This window comes from Camelus ferus, chromosome 35 (genome assembly GCF_009834535.1).
Source record: "Camelus ferus isolate YT-003-E chromosome 35, BCGSAC_Cfer_1.0, whole genome shotgun sequence".
Classification (NCBI taxonomy): domain Eukaryota; kingdom Metazoa; phylum Chordata; class Mammalia; order Artiodactyla; family Camelidae; genus Camelus; species Camelus ferus.
The window spans coordinates 15536369-15554230 of NC_045730.1; the positions used below are offsets into that span (position 1 = coordinate 15536369).

The 17862-nt window shown below is 40.3% G+C and overlaps 1 protein-coding gene across 1 annotated transcript in view; it reads left to right on the top strand.

Moving 5' to 3' along the window:
• The window catches only part of CUBN (cubilin), a 273653-nt gene that overhangs the window by 188083 nt on the left and 67708 nt on the right, over positions 1-17862 (top strand). The window contains exons 45-54 of the mRNA XM_032474139.1: positions 264-442; positions 1230-1439; positions 2633-2773; positions 3488-3669; positions 9421-9592; positions 10714-10920; positions 12806-12955; positions 14773-14894; positions 15532-15757; positions 17538-17725. Coding sequence (XP_032330030.1) covers positions 264-442; positions 1230-1439; positions 2633-2773; positions 3488-3669; positions 9421-9592; positions 10714-10920; positions 12806-12955; positions 14773-14894; positions 15532-15757; positions 17538-17725 — 1777 coding nt within the window. The remainder of the gene's footprint in view (positions 1-263; positions 443-1229; positions 1440-2632; positions 2774-3487; positions 3670-9420; positions 9593-10713; positions 10921-12805; positions 12956-14772; positions 14895-15531; positions 15758-17537; positions 17726-17862) is intronic.

Sequence of the window (17862 nt, forward strand, 5' to 3'; positions counted from 1 at the left end):
AATTCTTCACTCTGGTACCCGTAAACCCCATCCTTTGGAGCTTCCAACTGGGGTGCATTCTGATTAGGAAACATACACAGCATTCTGAAGTGACATGCCCCTTCCACTGCCTCTGTTATTGTGTCCATGCTGTGCTGTGTACATCACGCCACCAAAACGATGATTTAATAATGCCCTTGGAGAAAGTTAGTGGAGTCTTTATTATCAGAATATGTCAAAGCAATCAGCTTTATAAATTCAACAGAATTCTCTTTCCACTTTAGCTGTACGTCCAGTTACCTTGAGTTGCGAGATGGAGCTGATTCCAATGCACCAGTACTTTCCAAGTTTTGTGGAACATCTTTGCCTGCCAGTCAGTTGTCCTCAGGAGACGTGATGTATTTGAGATTCCGGTCTGACAACAGCCCCACTCATGTGGGATTCAAGGCCAAGTATTCTATAGGTAACAACATCTTTACATTCAGTAAGAAAAGTAGTGACCGAATGATTACATTAAAACTTAAAAAAAAAAAATCATGTCTTTTTAAAGAAGTCTTTCTATCTGCCTGATTTTAACAATTATTTTGATGATAGGAATAAGTAAAGCATGTAAATGTTTAAGGCTACACAGTCATTTATCAATTATAATTTTTACTGTAATTTCCATTTTAAAACACTCTTTTTAGTAAACCTGAGTATTTTGTATTTTCCCCTAGCTTGTTAGTGAAAAAACACATTCAGTTAAATCAAATTCTTGTTTCTTGTCATGAAATATACATGACTCTAAATAGTAAAACTCCTTAGTAATCAAATAACTATTTTTAGAACAGTGACTCTGATCTCAACATTAGTAAATAATTGAGAAGTTTTCTACCTAAATCTCTAGTGCCAAATCATTCACTCAGTGTTTTGATTTCCTTTCAGTAAAAAAGAGCAACAAATAGGCATATTGAAGATTCACAACCATGTGGTCACAATTACACAGAATCTAGTATCTGGTGGGTCTGAACACTCACCAAATACATTTAACAGGCAAAACTCGAAAAACCTAGTCGTAACAATATTCAGCCTACACCACAGGTCGTTTTACAGCCTGAGGCAAATTGCATAAAATTCAATCCAGCTATCACATCAGCTGATAAGACATAATTGAACAGTACTTTTCAGGGCCCTAAGAAACCCATTACTGCAGTAACACAGTTATTTTTTTTTTTAAAACCCTGTAATAGAATATTTCTGGTTTTTTGCAGCCCAGTGTGGGGGGACAGTGACGGGGCAGAGTGGTGTGATTGAAAGCAACGGATACCCAACACTTCCATATGCGGACAACTTATTCTGTGACTGGCATCTCCAGGGCCCCTTGGGACATTATCTCACCCTCCGTTTTGAAGACTTTAATCTTCAGAATTCCTCTGGCTGCGAAAGAGACTTTGTGGAGATCTGGGAAAACCATACCTCTGGTCAGTGAACTATGTCTGCTGCCTTTTGAGGGGGTGTCTATTTTCACATGTCACTCATTCAGCCTCTGAAATTTCCTCACTTCCAAGAAAGGCAAGACTGGTCTTTTTGCAGAGAAGTACAGATCCATCTGCTCTGGCAGGTGCCAGCTTTTCTCTCCCCTGACTCTTACCCATAAAACAGTGATGTCCAAACCCCAGGTGTCATTGTATGGCTTATCCTGGTGTTAGTGGATGGAGGGGCCCCCACATTGGAAAGCCTATCAGGCAGGTAGGTCCTTGCCCACTGGCTGAGAAAGAATTCTTAATAGAGGCAGAAGGACAAAGTGAAAAAAAAGAGCTGCTTTTATTGCTCAGAGAAAGAAGGCAAAGAAAACATTTGAGCAGGAAGACGTCAACCAGGTAGCTGGTTCAGACAGTTCCAGCCCCCAGTCCCGGGCCCCGGGGTCTTTTACTGGAAGCCTCTGCCATTATGGTCTTCATTACAGTGATGCCAATTATCTTCTATTATGGGCTATTCTGTTCTATTATGGGCTCGTCCCTCCTGTGGAGCTCAGCGCTGAAACAGAAACTACAGGGGGAGAAACAGAACAAAGAAGGAGATACTGGGGTGTGTCCTTGCATTAATGCAGCAGTTGTGGAACATAAATCATCCTGTGGTAAGACTGTGTCCCTGGAATTAAGGAGCCAGCTGTGGCATAGGAGAAGTGCCCTGCCTTTCAGCAGCCTGGCACTTCCCTTCCTCTTGTTAATCAGCCAGGGTCATCATCCCCTCTCTCCCAGGGACCCCGTGGAGACAGCGCTGTATGGGGAAGGCAGCCTCTCCCTGCGGAGACCTTCCAGGGCCACACACAGATATTCAAGGGGCATCCCGGAGGGTCAGGAGAGGAAAGGGTGATAGATCCTGGAAATAAGATGAGATGGACGCTGGTCACTGTCACTTCAGACCATTTCACTCACCAAGCGAGCAAGTCTTCCCCTGGTGCTGACGCCCTTGGCCCTAATTGGCTGCATCTATCTGAATATATTGATTTTTATTCATGTTTGACCTGCTTCTCTTGACAGAGGTCACCACTTCTTCCTGGGCAGAGTCTTAGCTTTTATTATATCCTTTGTACGGGCGGAACACCTCAAGTAGAGGTTAAGTGAAGTCAACCAGCTGGACATGTACCTACTTCATTATTTGACTCTCACAGGTCATTTACTGGGCAGATTCTGTGGCGACACCATCCCCAACAGCATAGACACTTCGGGCAACGTTGCTTTGGTCAGATTTGTCACAGACAGCTCTCTCTCTGCCTCAGGATTCAGACTACGGTTTGATGCCAGCTTGGAAGGTAAGTTCATTGTTTCATTAAAAATAAATAACACTTATTTATAGATACACTCAGACATCTATATTATTGAGCATCTACACTAGGTGGACACTTGCTAAGCACTGGTGTTACATTAGCTGCACAAAAACACCACAACCCTTGTCTTCTTGGACCTTTGTAGTGTACTGGAGAGGCTGACATTAATCAAATAGTCACACCAGTAAGTGAAAAATCACAACTTCGATCAACGCTGCAAAGAAAAGGAGCTAATGCTAATATAAGGTGATGAGAACTGTATTACATTACTCACCTTAAGAGAGCCCATCCTCGGTGCTCCAGTCACTCAGAATTTTCAGTCCATGTTCCCCAATAGACTGAGGTGACATGAAGATTTTGTCTGAAAAAATTAGATGATTACTTTAGCCTTCTGATTTTTTTTCTAACTCTTAACACATGCATTGGTCTCTCCTATTTCTTGGGCCGTGATGATAAAATGCTGTCAGTGAACAATCGTTCATGGAAGCAGATATTAAACATTAAATATCAGAGACAGAAGGTGAATACAAATGTTCCCCGTAAGTCCTCACATACATACAGTGATAAATCAGAGCGATAATTTTGTCTAGTGGGACAATAAAAAAAAAAGGTTTGCTTTTGAGAATATTCCTTATAGAAGGGTCATTTTGATTGGATTGAGAGTTTTCTTGTTTTTTTTTTTTTTAACCCCTCCTTCAGAGTGTGGTGGGGATCTACGGGGCCCTACTGGAACATTTACTTCACCCAACTACCTGAACCCAAATCCTCATGGCTGGATGTGTGAGTGGAGAATCACTGTACAGGAGGGAAGGCGGGTCACCCTAACTTTTAACAACCTGAGGCTGGAAGCCCGTCCATTCTGCAGTAGTGAGCATGTGATGGTAAGTGGCCCCTGCAGTCACGGATGTTATAGTCCATTGTTGAAGGAGTTTATTGACCCATAAATCATAGTCAGAAAACTAGGTTAGGAATACTCTCCTTTGAGCAGCTGTATCTTCAACAAATTCTAAGTATTTTAGATAGAACAAAATCACTGTGTTTGCCAGAATATTTGTAAAAGCTGTTTTAAGAGACTGTTAGTGTGACCGAAGGCAAATTCGTGTGCCTGATGCACCATGAGGCCAAACAAACCAAAACATCAGTGTTTGGAACAGAGGAAGGTCTATTGCAGGGCTGAGCAGGGGGAACGGGGTGGCTCATCCCAAAAAACTTGGAACTCCCTGAAGGGTTTCGGCAAAGCATATTTAAAGACCAGCTGTGGGAGGGGGTCGCAGGGTATGTGATCAGCCCCTGCACAGTTCTCTGGTTGATTGATGCTGAGGTATCAGAGCGATCAACACTATCAGCCCCTAGGCGCCAGAATGCCTGGGGGCTGTGCGTCCTCAATCATCAAGTAGTTAATTTCTTCCCTTTGGTGGTAGTTTTAAGCATCTGAAAAACTCAGTAAATATACATGAGGTACTTCAGACAGGAGCTACAGCCGAGGATATAGGGGAGGGGTCTGTCCTGGGAAGGCTTCGTGGGGTCCTGCTCGATTACATTAGTTGTCACAACCTGCGTCAGGTTCGTAGGTCGGATAAATTTTAAGAGCAAATGATCACTACACACAGCAAAACTGGGTAAACAGAGAAAAGTTAAGCCTGTGGGTAGCACACAGCTGAATGGGACCAGGGTCACAGGACAAGCCCCCACCAAAAGTTTTAAGCAGGTGAGTGGTCCTGCGTAATGACTGTTCCCTGCCAGGGATACCAGGTGACTCTTCTGGGAGACCTGCTGCCTGCCCTGCAAGTTGCCAAGCTCAGACTTTGAGATATACTCCCAGAATTCTTAGCATCCTTTAGCAAAAGAAAGCAAATGAGACCCGTGAGCGTTAACTGTGAAATAGCAGATAGATGTAGAGAGAGATGCGTATATGCAGTGTTAACTGTATTTAACAATAGATTAATATTAGTATATTTCTCCACCCAATTGCCCTTTCTTCAGTCTTTGTTATCTCAGTGAATAACTGTGCCAGACTTTGGGTTGCTCAAGTCAGAAGCCTTGATGTCTGCTTTGGAGTCCTTTGTCTCACACCTTACACTGCATCCATGAGCAAGTCTCATTGGTTGTATCTTTAAAAGTGATCCAGAATCTAACTCCTTCTCAATACATCTACTGCTGCCACCATCAGCACTCACTCAGATTTACTTTCATGACTCCCAGCTGCTCAGCCTACTGCCACCCTTGTCTCTCTGCATCTCAACACAGCAGCCAGAGTGAATCAGAACGTGTTGCTCTCCTGGAAAATTCTCTAAGGACCTCTCATCTCACTCAGAGGGAAATCCCAAATCTTCACAAGGGTCCAACCAACCTTGTATTATCTACCGCCCCTTCCTTCTCCTACCTGTGCGTCTTATCCCAAATTCCCCTCCTCTGCTGCTCACTAGGACCCACCACACTGGTCTCCTCTCTCTTCCTGGAATATGCTGGATGCTCCCACCACTCACTTCCCAGGTACCGTTGCCTCTGTCTGGAATGCTCCTCCTGGATGGCTGCCTGGTTCACTCCCTCAGTTCACTCAGGGCTCTGCTCAAATGACTTGATCCATGAAGCCCTCCCCAAGTACCTACAATGAATAGACCCCCGCCCGACACTGGTCTGCCCCTTTCCCTGCATTGTTGGCTCCACAGTGCTTGTCACCAGTCGATATTCTGCGTGTGTATTTGTTTGCCTGTGTATTGTCGGCCCCCCCGACGAGCATGTGCACTCCACTGGGACACGCGCTTAGCTCCCTGCTGAATTCCCAGTGCCTGGCACGTGACGGACACAGCAGTTGTTGAATGAATCAACAGAAGGGCTATCATTGTCCTTTTCAAAACCAAGCCAATTTTTTTCAGTTTCATTGTCTCCTACTGGGCAGTAAATTTCAAAACTATGAAACATCTCTGTATGTTGCTGTCGCTTTGTATTGTCCTAAAATGATCATATTCAAGCTTCGAATTTTTTCTCCCTAGTTCTAATATCTGAAGGACTGAAATGTTGTCTTTTATCAGATACTGAAAATTGCAGAACCTGGTGTGTTTTCTTTTATTTGGAAAATAGGAAGTTTTGGACTAAGCTTGCTTATTTTAAAGGAATATTTTTTTCCTATTGTTGAATGAGTAATAGACAAGAATGAAGTAGAAAAAAATTAACCACTCCCGCTATACCATATTTTGATACATTTTCTTATTTTTCTTGGCAATTATAATATTATGTACTTTTAAATGACATTATGTAGTTGTAATCATGTGACAAATTCATTTGTATACTAATTTTCATCCATTTTTCTTATTATAAATATAATGGATGCTATTGAAAGGTGTTTGGAGAGTTCAGAAAACAAAAACTATAAAAATATTTGGAATCCTACACGGCCATTACTAAAATTTTGATGTATATGCGAACAATTTTTTTTCCTTTGAGATCGTACTGAAATATGGTCATGAGGATCTTACCAGCAGAATATCCAATGCCCTACAGGAAAGATAATCTGAAAAGTCATAGCTTCCGAATTCAAATAATAAAATTCACTGCATCAGCCACAAATTCTGAATCGTGTCTTCCTTGTTGCTTCCCCATCTCTGAATCATAGATACCAAAGGCACCCATTTTCAATTCTTTCAGCTACTTCTCTTTGTATTTATGTCATTATTTCAAAATACTATTCCTGTTCTGCTGCTTTACTTTTCCTGTTTTAGACATCATCTATCCACGTCCAACTGTGGAAGATGAGGATTTAGCTGTCTTCAAAAACCACCCCACCTCCACCACAAATGCACACGGGGGTATGAGCGGTTCACTTCCTCCCCCAACTTCCTCCCCAGATACTTCTGTCACAGATGGGTTTAAACTGTTACTCAGTGTTTACACGATTATGTTTATGGAAACATCACTCCCACGGAAGCCAGTGTACTCTGGTAGTGTTTGCTTTTGTCTCTCCAATAGCCATAATTGTGTCCTTTTTACACTTTCATGGTTTTTCTTGGTTTTCTGTGTATCTATCACTCAGTCTTCCACGCAATTTACACTCTAGGCGTTCATCCCCACCTTACATGATAAAGCACATCTATCAGTTTCACTCATTTTCCTTAACGAAGTTCTTCCTTTAACCTCTGCCCATCAGCTGTATGCCTGATACCCGCTGTCATGTTCAGTTTTCTTTTCCTTATCAAATTTGCAAGCCCCTTCATTCCTCCTCTGGGCTGGATACCTGGCTTTATCATATGCACACTTTTCTTTCTTGGTTAATTTCCTCTTTTTAGTGAGGCGTGTGCTCTTGTGGCTCCCCAAGGGCATGGGTGACAAAGTTTTTGAGGACGTGAATACTTGTAATTATCCTTATTTTACCCTCATCTTTGCATATATTATATATTAAAACATCATATAGTCAATATATTTGCATGCATATATGAATATATTAATTTTAATCATTTGAAGCTCTCTGTTGCTTCTTTGTGAGTCAATTTCCTTCAGATTCCTGTTTCTTATTTACTTATATTGGTCTCTGGCTTTTACATTGGACGCTTCCCTAAATGGTGACCCTGGACTGTTCATTCATGTTTAAGGATGAAGTGTGAAAAGGCTGATGGGAAGCTCTGTATGCATGGCTGGGGCTGTCCACTTGTGGGCTTCATGGGAGGTGACGGGCGGTGGAGACCTAACTATGGAATTAGGGGAAACTACAAATGTCATATTTCAGGTCTGTTCTCCTGGGAAGGTTAAAACTCCATCAAAGGATCACTTTCAGAATAGATTTCTTTTCTTAATCTTTAATACAATCCCCACATTCCTTTTCTCTGAAATCTATTTTTATAGGTTCAATGTTTATTGTGTTTCCTCTTCATTCTGCCCCAAACAAGGGGCTGTGGTTTGCCCTTTGCTTAGCTTTTATTTACTTGAGAACTTGTCTGAAAGAAAGGAAGGAAGGAAGGAAGGAAGGGAAGGAGGGAGGGAGGAAGGAGGGGAGGAAGGGACATTTCCTACAATTTGCAGGCTGTGTGAAGGCAGGTTTGAGTCCACAGCTTCCAGACTAATAGCTTATCCAGGTGGCCCGACCACACAGTTCCTCCAAACCCAGCTGCCTATCTCACTCTCTTCCCAGATGGAGAAGAAAACCTAAACCATCCTGCGTGCACTACAGTAAGACCGGAGTCTGATTTCATTCCTGCTTGTAGCCGATGTTAGAGCATGTCCTGAATCTCATATACCCACTTCCTACCCCGCTGTTTTCAGGGAGTTGGAGTTTCTGCTTACAAACAGGAGTAGAGGAGGACCTTGGAAACAGCCCTCTTATTGCTTCTAAAAGGGTGAAGGCCATTGACCATGGCATCCCACGTAGTCTGTTAGCCTTGTAGTCGCTCAGGACCCCTTCGGATTCTGGCGACGCAATGCCCACTCCTGTTTTCAGTGTTACTGAGGTACATGTCACCTTCTGTTTCTTTATGCATTACTTTGTGATTTGGAATCAGAGGGTTAATTTGATTTCCAATTTTATTATCACTGGCTCTTTGAACTTCAGCAAGTTGCATAATCTTTCTAAATTCTAGTGTCTCAATCTAGAAAACAGGGATAAGGGTATATATGTCTGAGAGGTCATTTTGCTAATCAGATAAGGTGAGCCAAGTGAGTTATTAGCAGAGTCTGCTGTTTTGTCTGTGCTCAGGAAACGGTAAGAAAAGCTGTGACTGGTCCTATGAGCTAGAAGACATTTTAAACCAGAAGCCCCCAAAGAGCTAAATTTAATGATCAATTATGGTAAACAAAAAACTTACATCTTTCGTTGTGGAATAAATTATCCTTCTCCATAGCTTTTAGTGTCAAACTCTGCCTCATTATTGCTAATTGTGAGCCATTCAAATCCTTTTTAAGAACAGGAATATCAATCACTCACTCAGTCATTATAGTTTAGTCACTTCTGGGTTTTTCTTGAGCTGTGCTAAAATATTCCCTTGGCTTTGTACAGAGGTAGAAGGATATTTTGCCAATTATCCTAACTATGTACATACCTAGAGTTGTTTAATATTTCCCTGTCAACAATGCTCTAATCCATTTTAAAAATTTCAAACTAGTAAGAAAATTGAAGCTTTGAATCCATAAGTAATTAGGAAAGAACTATGGTACTGAGATTGAGGTTGAGTTTTAAAATTACTTTTCAAGGCATTTGAAAATATTTGCGTTATTCTGTACTTCAAATCATCAGAGACTAACGTTTAAGCCCTCTTTCCAAATATCAAAGGTCCTGGTGTGTTGTAAAGAAAAGCTGTGCCCCTGGTGAACTCTGTGAACTAAGATGCGTGCGTGTTAGCATAGTGACTTTACATTTTGAGCAGTTTCCGGTTGCAGAGAGCACAGCAGTTTTTCATTTGTCACCACATGGCAGGAAGGCACGACTGCAGTATTTCTATTTTAGGGCATTGACCCTGAGGCCACAAAATGTGCTCTGGATAATGTGGTGACTTGTGGCACTGGGCTGAGCGCCCATGTTGTGAATGAATTCATTTCAGCGCAGTTTCATTAAAAGGAAGCATCTCTGGGCTGGGAACATCGCCTCCTAGGAATACTCAATAAGATCGAGTGTGTGTCTAAAGGTTTAAACTATTTTTTCCCAACAGGTGTTTAACGGCATTAGAAATAACTCACCACAGCTAGAGGAATTGTGCAGTAGTGTGAACGGCAGCAATGAGATCAAATCTTCAGGAAATACAATGAAGGTCATTTATTTCACAGATGGGTCCAGGCCATATGGAGGCTTCACTGCCTCCTACACATCCAGCGAAGATGCAGGTAATTTAGGATGTTATAAATACACCTGTTTTATCCCGGGCACTGCAGCTGCCCCACAGACACTGCCAACCACAGCAGAGCCATCCATTGTCCCTTCAGAGATGAAAGTTACCCCAGGATCTTCCAAAGAAGACGGACATAACCAGATAGAAACCCCATGCTGGGGAAAAAAAAAAAACAACCAAAAGACAAATGACCTCTAGTTTAGGAAAAGAAAACTGCTATTGTGAATTAGCACCTTGACAAATGCTGTTAGAAGAGCTTCTAGCTTACCTCCACACAATGTCGCCATTACCGTTGGTTGCCAGTTCCATAGTCCTTGGTCCATTCTTTTGTGCTGGAAGAGACCATCTCCCTCTTGGAAGGTAACTTACTCCCACAGAGTAACTACTTTATTTGAAAACAGATTTTATTGTTTCTTAGTCATTCATCCATCCATCCATGTACAGATTTCCAGCACACATGAATGGGGGTTCACATATGATGTGTAGAGTATTTGAAATTAAGCAAAATATGGCCTTTCCAATCTAAATATCCTACTTTCTGGATTGGTGTTATTATCTAAGAGCTTTAAAATTTAGGAAGAGTAGAACTGCATATTTAAAAAAAGCATTTAAGTTATTTCATTGACACAAGGAGCATTCGTTCTCTGTTAAAGGGGGCAAATTCATTGGAACACCAATGTTATATTAGCTGTTTGATCCAATTAAATTCTCAGGTCAAGGGGAAGAGTGTTAATCAGAAGTCACTAAGACCACTGTTATGTATAGATATTGCTCTAAATTAAATATTAATGAACGGTAGGTGCACTTAGGAGATACTGATGCACAGCTAAACCCCACCCACCTAATCTACACCTACAGGGAAATAAAGAAGCTGCTTGTTTTTGCAGATCTTTCTTTCTAAACCCACAGGAACTTCTCCTACAGTTGGCATGCATGAGCCAGCCCTTCACCCACAACGCTGACATCAGCTAGAAAAATAAATGGAAGCAAAAAAAAAGCTGCCGTAAAAAAAAGCTGCCGTGGTTATTGTAGTTACTGTTTCTGTATTGTTCCTGTCTTTGTTACAGCATGAATCTTACTACTACTTTCTCCATTTCATTGCCTTCTGTTTTCTAGTGTGCGGTGGGTCCCTTACAAATGTCCCTGAGGGGAACTTTACTTCTCCAGGCTATGATGGTGTCAGTAATTATTCAAGCAACCTAAACTGTGAATGGACCCTCAGCAATCCAAATCAGGAAAACTCCTCCATTTACATTCATTTTGCGGATTTTTACCTAGAAAGTCACCAAGACTGTCAATCTGATGTCCTTGAGTTCCGAGTAGGTGAGTTCAATCAAGGAACACATTCTAGCATTCATCTACAGCATTCTCCTTATGCCTGGAGACCACCCACAATGAAGGAAGTCAAATGGCTATACTATGTGTGCACAGGAACCCGAAGAACATCAAGCAGACAAAGCCATCATCCCATGTGTGTCCAGCTGAGGAATACACCCCATAAACAGGGAATGAGACAGATCAGTATTTACAGCTAGACCCTGTGTCTCTACTGATGTGATTTACCCCAGAGAGATTCTGGTTTGACTTTGCTCTCTTAATGAATTCAGGTGGTCCCTTCAATTCTCATCTACTCTAGACTTGTTACTTGAGAGACTAGAATGTAGCATTCTACATTCAGAATGTGTTGGTGGTTTCCTGAATTTACAGGATTCACAAAAGAGGCCATGGAAGTCTCCCTAAGCCTTAGATATCTAAAGAAGTATTGCAATGTGCTAGATGGAGAGGCATATGGAAGCTATTTAGGGAATTATCCCCAAAGCAGTCAAGTTTGTCTTTGTTTTCATAATAGAAATGGATTGACTGTACCCAGTAAACTATAGTTCTCTTACGAATTTTTTTAAAATCTGCATTCAGGAATGATAACTCAATTTTAGTTCTTTCCAATAGTAGAGGCATGAGTTATCCATTGAATGCTCCAAAGTAACATTGAAGATCTCTTATGCTGTCCAAGGTTCACTGAGTTCCTAGTTATTGCAAAATTTCAAGACAAGGAGGCTGAAAGCAGTGGAGGTTAGTAGAGTTGGCAGTGGCAGTCTACCAGGGCAACTACAGAAGCTGATGCTTGCTTTGAGAGCATAGAGGACAGAATTTTCTAGAAAAAGATTTTGATAAAGTTTGTGGTCACAGACCACCTGCCTCAGCAGAAGAATCATCTGGGCTTTCTGAGGTAAATGAACCTAGAAAAGGCTTAGGAGGGACACGGACTTTGTAGTTTGGGAATGTTCTCCATGTGGTTCTGATAAATGCTCACCACTTCTGCCTGGTTCAAAACCACTGGCTGACAGACTCAAGCAGAACAGCTGTATATAAAATTTTGTTCAATGAAATACAGTCATTTTTGAGACAGAATACTGTGTTTGTTGACTTATGAGATCGGTGATGTTGTCTGACAGACTAAGCAGGGAGGAGAGAGTGTGAGCTATAAATGTTAATCAAATTACTGCAGAGAGTCATCTACCTAAAAATAGCTAGCTCCAAATCTGATATTCTTGGCCTGAGTACTGAATAGCCCATTCTATTTATTTTATTTATGTATTTTTATTTAAACTTTTAATTAATTTATTTATTTTTCTTGGGAGGAGGTAATTAGGTTTATTTACTTAATTATTAATATTTTTTTAAATGGGGACACGGGATTGAACCCAGGACCTTGTGCATGCTAAGCATGTGCTCTACCACTTGATCTGTACCCTCCCCCCAATTCATTTTAGCTGAGTAAATAAAGTGAAGAAATCATTAAAATTTTAGGTAATCAGCAATTTTATCTTGCTAATATATTTTGTCACTATTGACATATTTCTTACTCCCTAAAAATAAAAAGCATACCCCAATTTTTAAATTAGTTGTATCTGTTTAGATATGCTAAAAATAATGATGAAAACACAAATTGAAACAAAATGGCATCTACAATAGAGAAAGAGGTCCATATAAAAAAAAATTTTTTTTTGCCCTGTTGGAGGCACTCTTTCCTTTGCAATTGGGAAAGACAGAAAGGCAATCTGTGAAATATTTGCTACTAAACCAGAATTTAAATGTGTGTCAATGAATACCTCAGATTTTTTTTTAATTATTTGTTCCTACTGAATTCAATGACTATATTTTCCAAAAGATACATACATAATGGCACTTGGTGTGTTATTCTGTTCAGGTAATGCTGACGGGCTTCTGATGTGGAGGCTCTGCGGTTCTTCACAACCTGCAATACCATTGGTCATACCTTATCCTCAGGTGTGGATACACTTTGTGACCAATGAGCGTGTAGAACATGTTGGATTCCATGCACGATACTCCTTTACAGGTAGGACTTATGATAAGCTCTCCTACTTTGGCAATAAAATAATACATACATTTTAATGACATTTCCCACAATGATCTCACGTATATTTTGTTACATTTATTTTTGGACAGCTATCAGGGCTGATTTTACTGGTAATACCAATGAGACATTTAAAATTATACTTTCTAACCGGTTGTTGCCTGTCACTAGGAATTTCTAAATTATAATACATTGATCTATAGCCCAGAGATCTGCCTATATTCTTATTGGCTTGAGTATTTCATCGAGAGATTTATCTCTGGTTTTTCTATATAAACAATCATATCTTTTGCAAATTGATTGCGCTTTTTTCTTTCAAACCCAATTCTTGATTTCTTTTTTCCGGTCTTATTTCACTAGCTGAGGCCACCATCGTAATGTCAAATGCAAGGGATGATGGCATCTTGTTTCTGACCTTAATGTGAATGCCTGTGACATTTCCTTGTTAGATATATTGGTTATTCTTAGGTTTTCAAGAAATACTCCTTATCACATCAGAAAAAAAAATCTCTTTAATTCGAAGTGTGCAAAAAGTTTTTTTCACTGTAAGATTTTTGTCAAATAATTTTTTGGCATCTTTTGGGATGATCTAATTTTTTCCTACTTTAATATGTTAATGTAATAAATTGCACTGAAAGATTTTTCTCTTGTTAAACCATCCTTTCACTTCTGGATGAACCTTGCTTGGTCATGATGTGTATTTCGGACATATTACTGAACATAATTTGCTAATGTTTTGTGCTGGATTTGCACCTGTGACATTCAGTTTGTACCTGAAAGTTCAGCTCCAGACCAGCAGTACCCCTCCTTTCTGCTTATCTGGACCATTAGCATTTTTCTAGTCCATTTTCACTCACAAGGCAGTCCTTTTAGATTTCCAACTTCATCCAAAAGCCTCAACTCCAGCCCTTCCTTTTGTGGAAGTCTGAGGCCATATGTTTTCTTTTTGCCTGATCATCAAAACCTCAAACCATATCTTGGTTCCATATCTTAGACTGACACACTTTGAATTTGAGATAACCCCCTCAGAATTTGAGTGCATTTATTGTTTATAGACTTTGAAGATTTCCTTTCTTTCCCTTAAGTTTGGCTCTGAAGCAAATATATGTTGGCTATAATTTGATCTTGTATTTCTTTGTGTTATGAACGGTTGGTTGGAGAAAGGAGAGAGATTGATTATCTACTCAGTCAACCATGTTGCCAGCGGGTTTTTCTTTATCAGATTGAAAAGAAAAGAGTCAGACTTCAGGAAGCAGTATTATTTGTGTGGAACACCAGACCACACTATACTTGAGAACTATGTCCATTTTTCAACTTGCTATGCCAATGTGTACTTGGATAACTGACTGCAATATATAGTGCTTATTGTCAAGTGACTAAGTCTTTAGTTATGGGACTTGGTCATATTCTTCAAGCTTATGTTTATTTTCACTGGCCTAGCTTTTACCAAGAAAGACCATGTTATTTACTTTGCCCTTAGTGTATTTACTGTCTGTTACATGCTCATCTAATTCTTCTCCATTTATGGTTCAGATGATCTTCCTTCTCCTTTGTATCCAACTTGAGTCCGTCTTCACTATGTGATTCTGTTTAACACTCTGTGGGATTCTGTTTATTTCTAATCTTTCATCCAGTTTTACTTTGCTTTCATCCAAATGTCACCTATTTATTCATTCAGTGTCCTTTTTTAAAAAAATCATAAAGTACAATGGCTATAAGTAGTATTTACTTTGGCTTTGCAGAATTGGGTGGGGCTTTTTTCCCCTGTCTTACTTAGAAGGTTACAAATCTAATTTCAGACTGTGGCGGCATACAGATAGGTGACAGTGGAGTGATCTCAAGCCCCAACTATCCGGCCTCTTACGACAGCCTGACCCACTGTTCTTGGTTGCTGGAAGCCCCGCCCGGCCACACCATCACTGTGAGTTCTGATGACTGGGTGAAACACTTCCGAAACTGTAGGACCAAAGCACCATGCTCTGTGGAAGCAGTGTTCTGTTAATAAGCAAGTGATTAGATGAGGCTCTGATCCTGCCATCATATCTTCTCCCTCAAAATTCTCTGATCTGAGTATATGCATGGGCATTTACAAGTTTATAGTTAATGAGGAATGGAATCTTTTTCAAGCACAGGAGAAGCCATGTAGAGAAGATGATTTCCCCCATCCAGAGAGAGATGGATTCGTATTCTTGCGATGAGTTGCCTGGGGGGCAACTGACCATGACCCTTATGACTCCAGTTCTGGGAGAAATTACCCCTTCTCAAAATTTCCAAGAGAAACTTCAATAAGAAAAATGAGAGGAGGGCAGGGGAGAATGAACTAAGAGACAGAAATAGTTACATGTATATTCATGTAAGACTGAAAAATTGTGCTCTGCACCAGAAATTGACACAAAGTTGTAAACTGACTATAACTCAATAAAATAAAATAAAAAAAGAAATACAAAATTATTCAAATTAAAACAAAATGAAAGGATTTGTCAGGATTTTAACCAACTATATAGAACTAAGCTCTCTTACTATTCAGACTGCCTCATTCCTTCTCTTTTCTCCTGCAGCTAACATTTAGAGATTTTGACATCGAAGCCCATGCAACCTGTGCCTGGGACTCTGTCACTGTTAGGAATGGGGGCTCTCCTGGATCGCCTGTAATAGGACACTACTGTGGAAGTTCAAACCCCAGGACGATCCAGTCCGGGTCCAACCAGCTGGTGGTGATTTTTAACACAGACCATTCGGTGCAAAATGGTGGATTTTATGCTACATGGAGTACAGAGACTTTAGGTAAAAGAACATTCTCTGCACTTACTGTCTTTTTCACTGCTGTATTTTGAAAATTGATTAATCCTGCAAGTATACATTTTGTACCAACTCTGTCTCAGATGCAGTTCTCAATATTTGCGCTTGCCATCTCGGATAGCAACCTTGGAAGGAAAACACAACATCAGTACACATTTTCTCCACTTGCTTAGGATAAATGGGTTGATAATTTTTGCAGGACATGTAGCTTATCATCCGTAGACTCAAGATTTGAATAAAAACAGTGGAGCCAAGAAACTTGGATCTGAATCATTCACCACAATGCTTCTCTGGGCAAAAGGGCATGGCATAACTAAAGAGTGACAAATATCAGAAAATATGTGTTGCAAAATTCCAGTTATAAAATAAGTAAGTCCCAGGGTTGTGATGTACAGCAGAGTGACTCTAGTTAACAATACTGTGTTGTGTATGTGAAAGTTGCTAAGATTAGAGGAGATCTTAAAAGTTCTCATCAGCTGAAAAAAAATTGTAACTGTGTGGTGATTGATGTTAACTAGACTTACTATAATCATTTCATACTATGTACCTATATCAAACCATTTTGCTGTATACCTAAAGCTAATAATGTTATGTGACAATTATATTTTAATAATACATATCTCAGTAAGTGGGGGAAAAAAGAAAATATGTGTTGGAATCACAAGTAGTTTAAAATATTTAGAGCTTGGAGGCAGAGTGCTGGGTGGTGAGCTGAGGGCAGGAAAACCAGTAGTCCACATCATGAAGACCCTTGGATTCTGTATTGTCCCTTGAGCAACAGGGAGCTAATGAAGAATTTTGAGCATCAAAGTGACAGGATAAGCTCTGTGGTTTAGAACAGATGCTCTGTATGTGGCAAAACAGCATAGATTTGATTTCAAAAGATTAGTTGTTGTGCATGGAAGCCATGCACTTCATGGAAATGCCCAGAAAATGTTATGACTCACATTGGATACTTTTTGTCAGGATCTTGTTACTGCCTTGCAGTATCACACAGGGCAATTCTTTCTAGAAGAGTCCGAATTATTGAGAAGATCTTTGTGGAATGAATCAGACTGTCCCTTCATGAACCACTAGCTGCTATTGAAATCAGAGGAGAGTTTTAGATGAACCACTGGTTTTCCAAGGGTTTAAAAGCAAAAGATACAGGGAATACTCCTTAACTTTGTTCTGTTTGGAGTCCATGTTTTTTCTTTTGTCCTAAGTACCTATCTTAACATTATATAAAAATATTCTAGATTTTGCTTTCTTTCAATCCCTGTAATTCATTTTCCATCTATCAGCCTTTCAATACGAATGAACCAGGTTGCTTAATGGAAGATTTTGCCCTCCTCAAAATCATTTTCTCCTGTCCAGCATGTTAGAATTAAATTGCAAATGAGTGTAGACTTGTTTTCTCATGTGTTAGTGGTAATAAAATACAAAACTTGGGGTTTCTGGTACAGAAATTCCACACAGTCTCAATGGGAGGGAAAAATATTGCTATTGTTCGAAGACAGGATAGAAATCTGTGTTCTTTATGGCATGGTCTCAGGTGAGTTCAGTGTAAACGTAACAAAACTAACAGCTGAAACTTCCTGTGGCCTCAGGGACCCTATGTTTACTGAGAGTTCTTGTAGACCTACCCTGAAGTCAGAGACTCATAGGCACTGAAAAGCTACACTAAAATCTCACGTTTAGAAATGTGTCTCCTCCAGAAGTCTGGGGTTACCAAAACTGTCATTGTCATCACACACTGATGACTTTTTTCACGACAATTTTTCAGGTTGTGGTGGAATACTTCATTCGGATAATGGCACCATCAGGTCCCCTCACTGGCCTCAGAATTTTCCCGAGAACAGCAGGTGTTCCTGGACAGTCATTACTCACCAAAGTAAACACTTGGAGATCAGCTTTGACAACAACTTCCTAATCCCCAGTGGTGACGGGCGGTGTCAGAACAGCTTTGTGAAGGTCAGTGTGCTTGTTTATTTAATTGGAGCCGAGCTGGTTTCAGGAACATAAATGTTTAGATTAGAAATGACTCATTGCCTCTCCAAGTAAAAAAAGGACAATTCTGCTGCTTGGATTGCTCAAATGAAAAAGAGAGA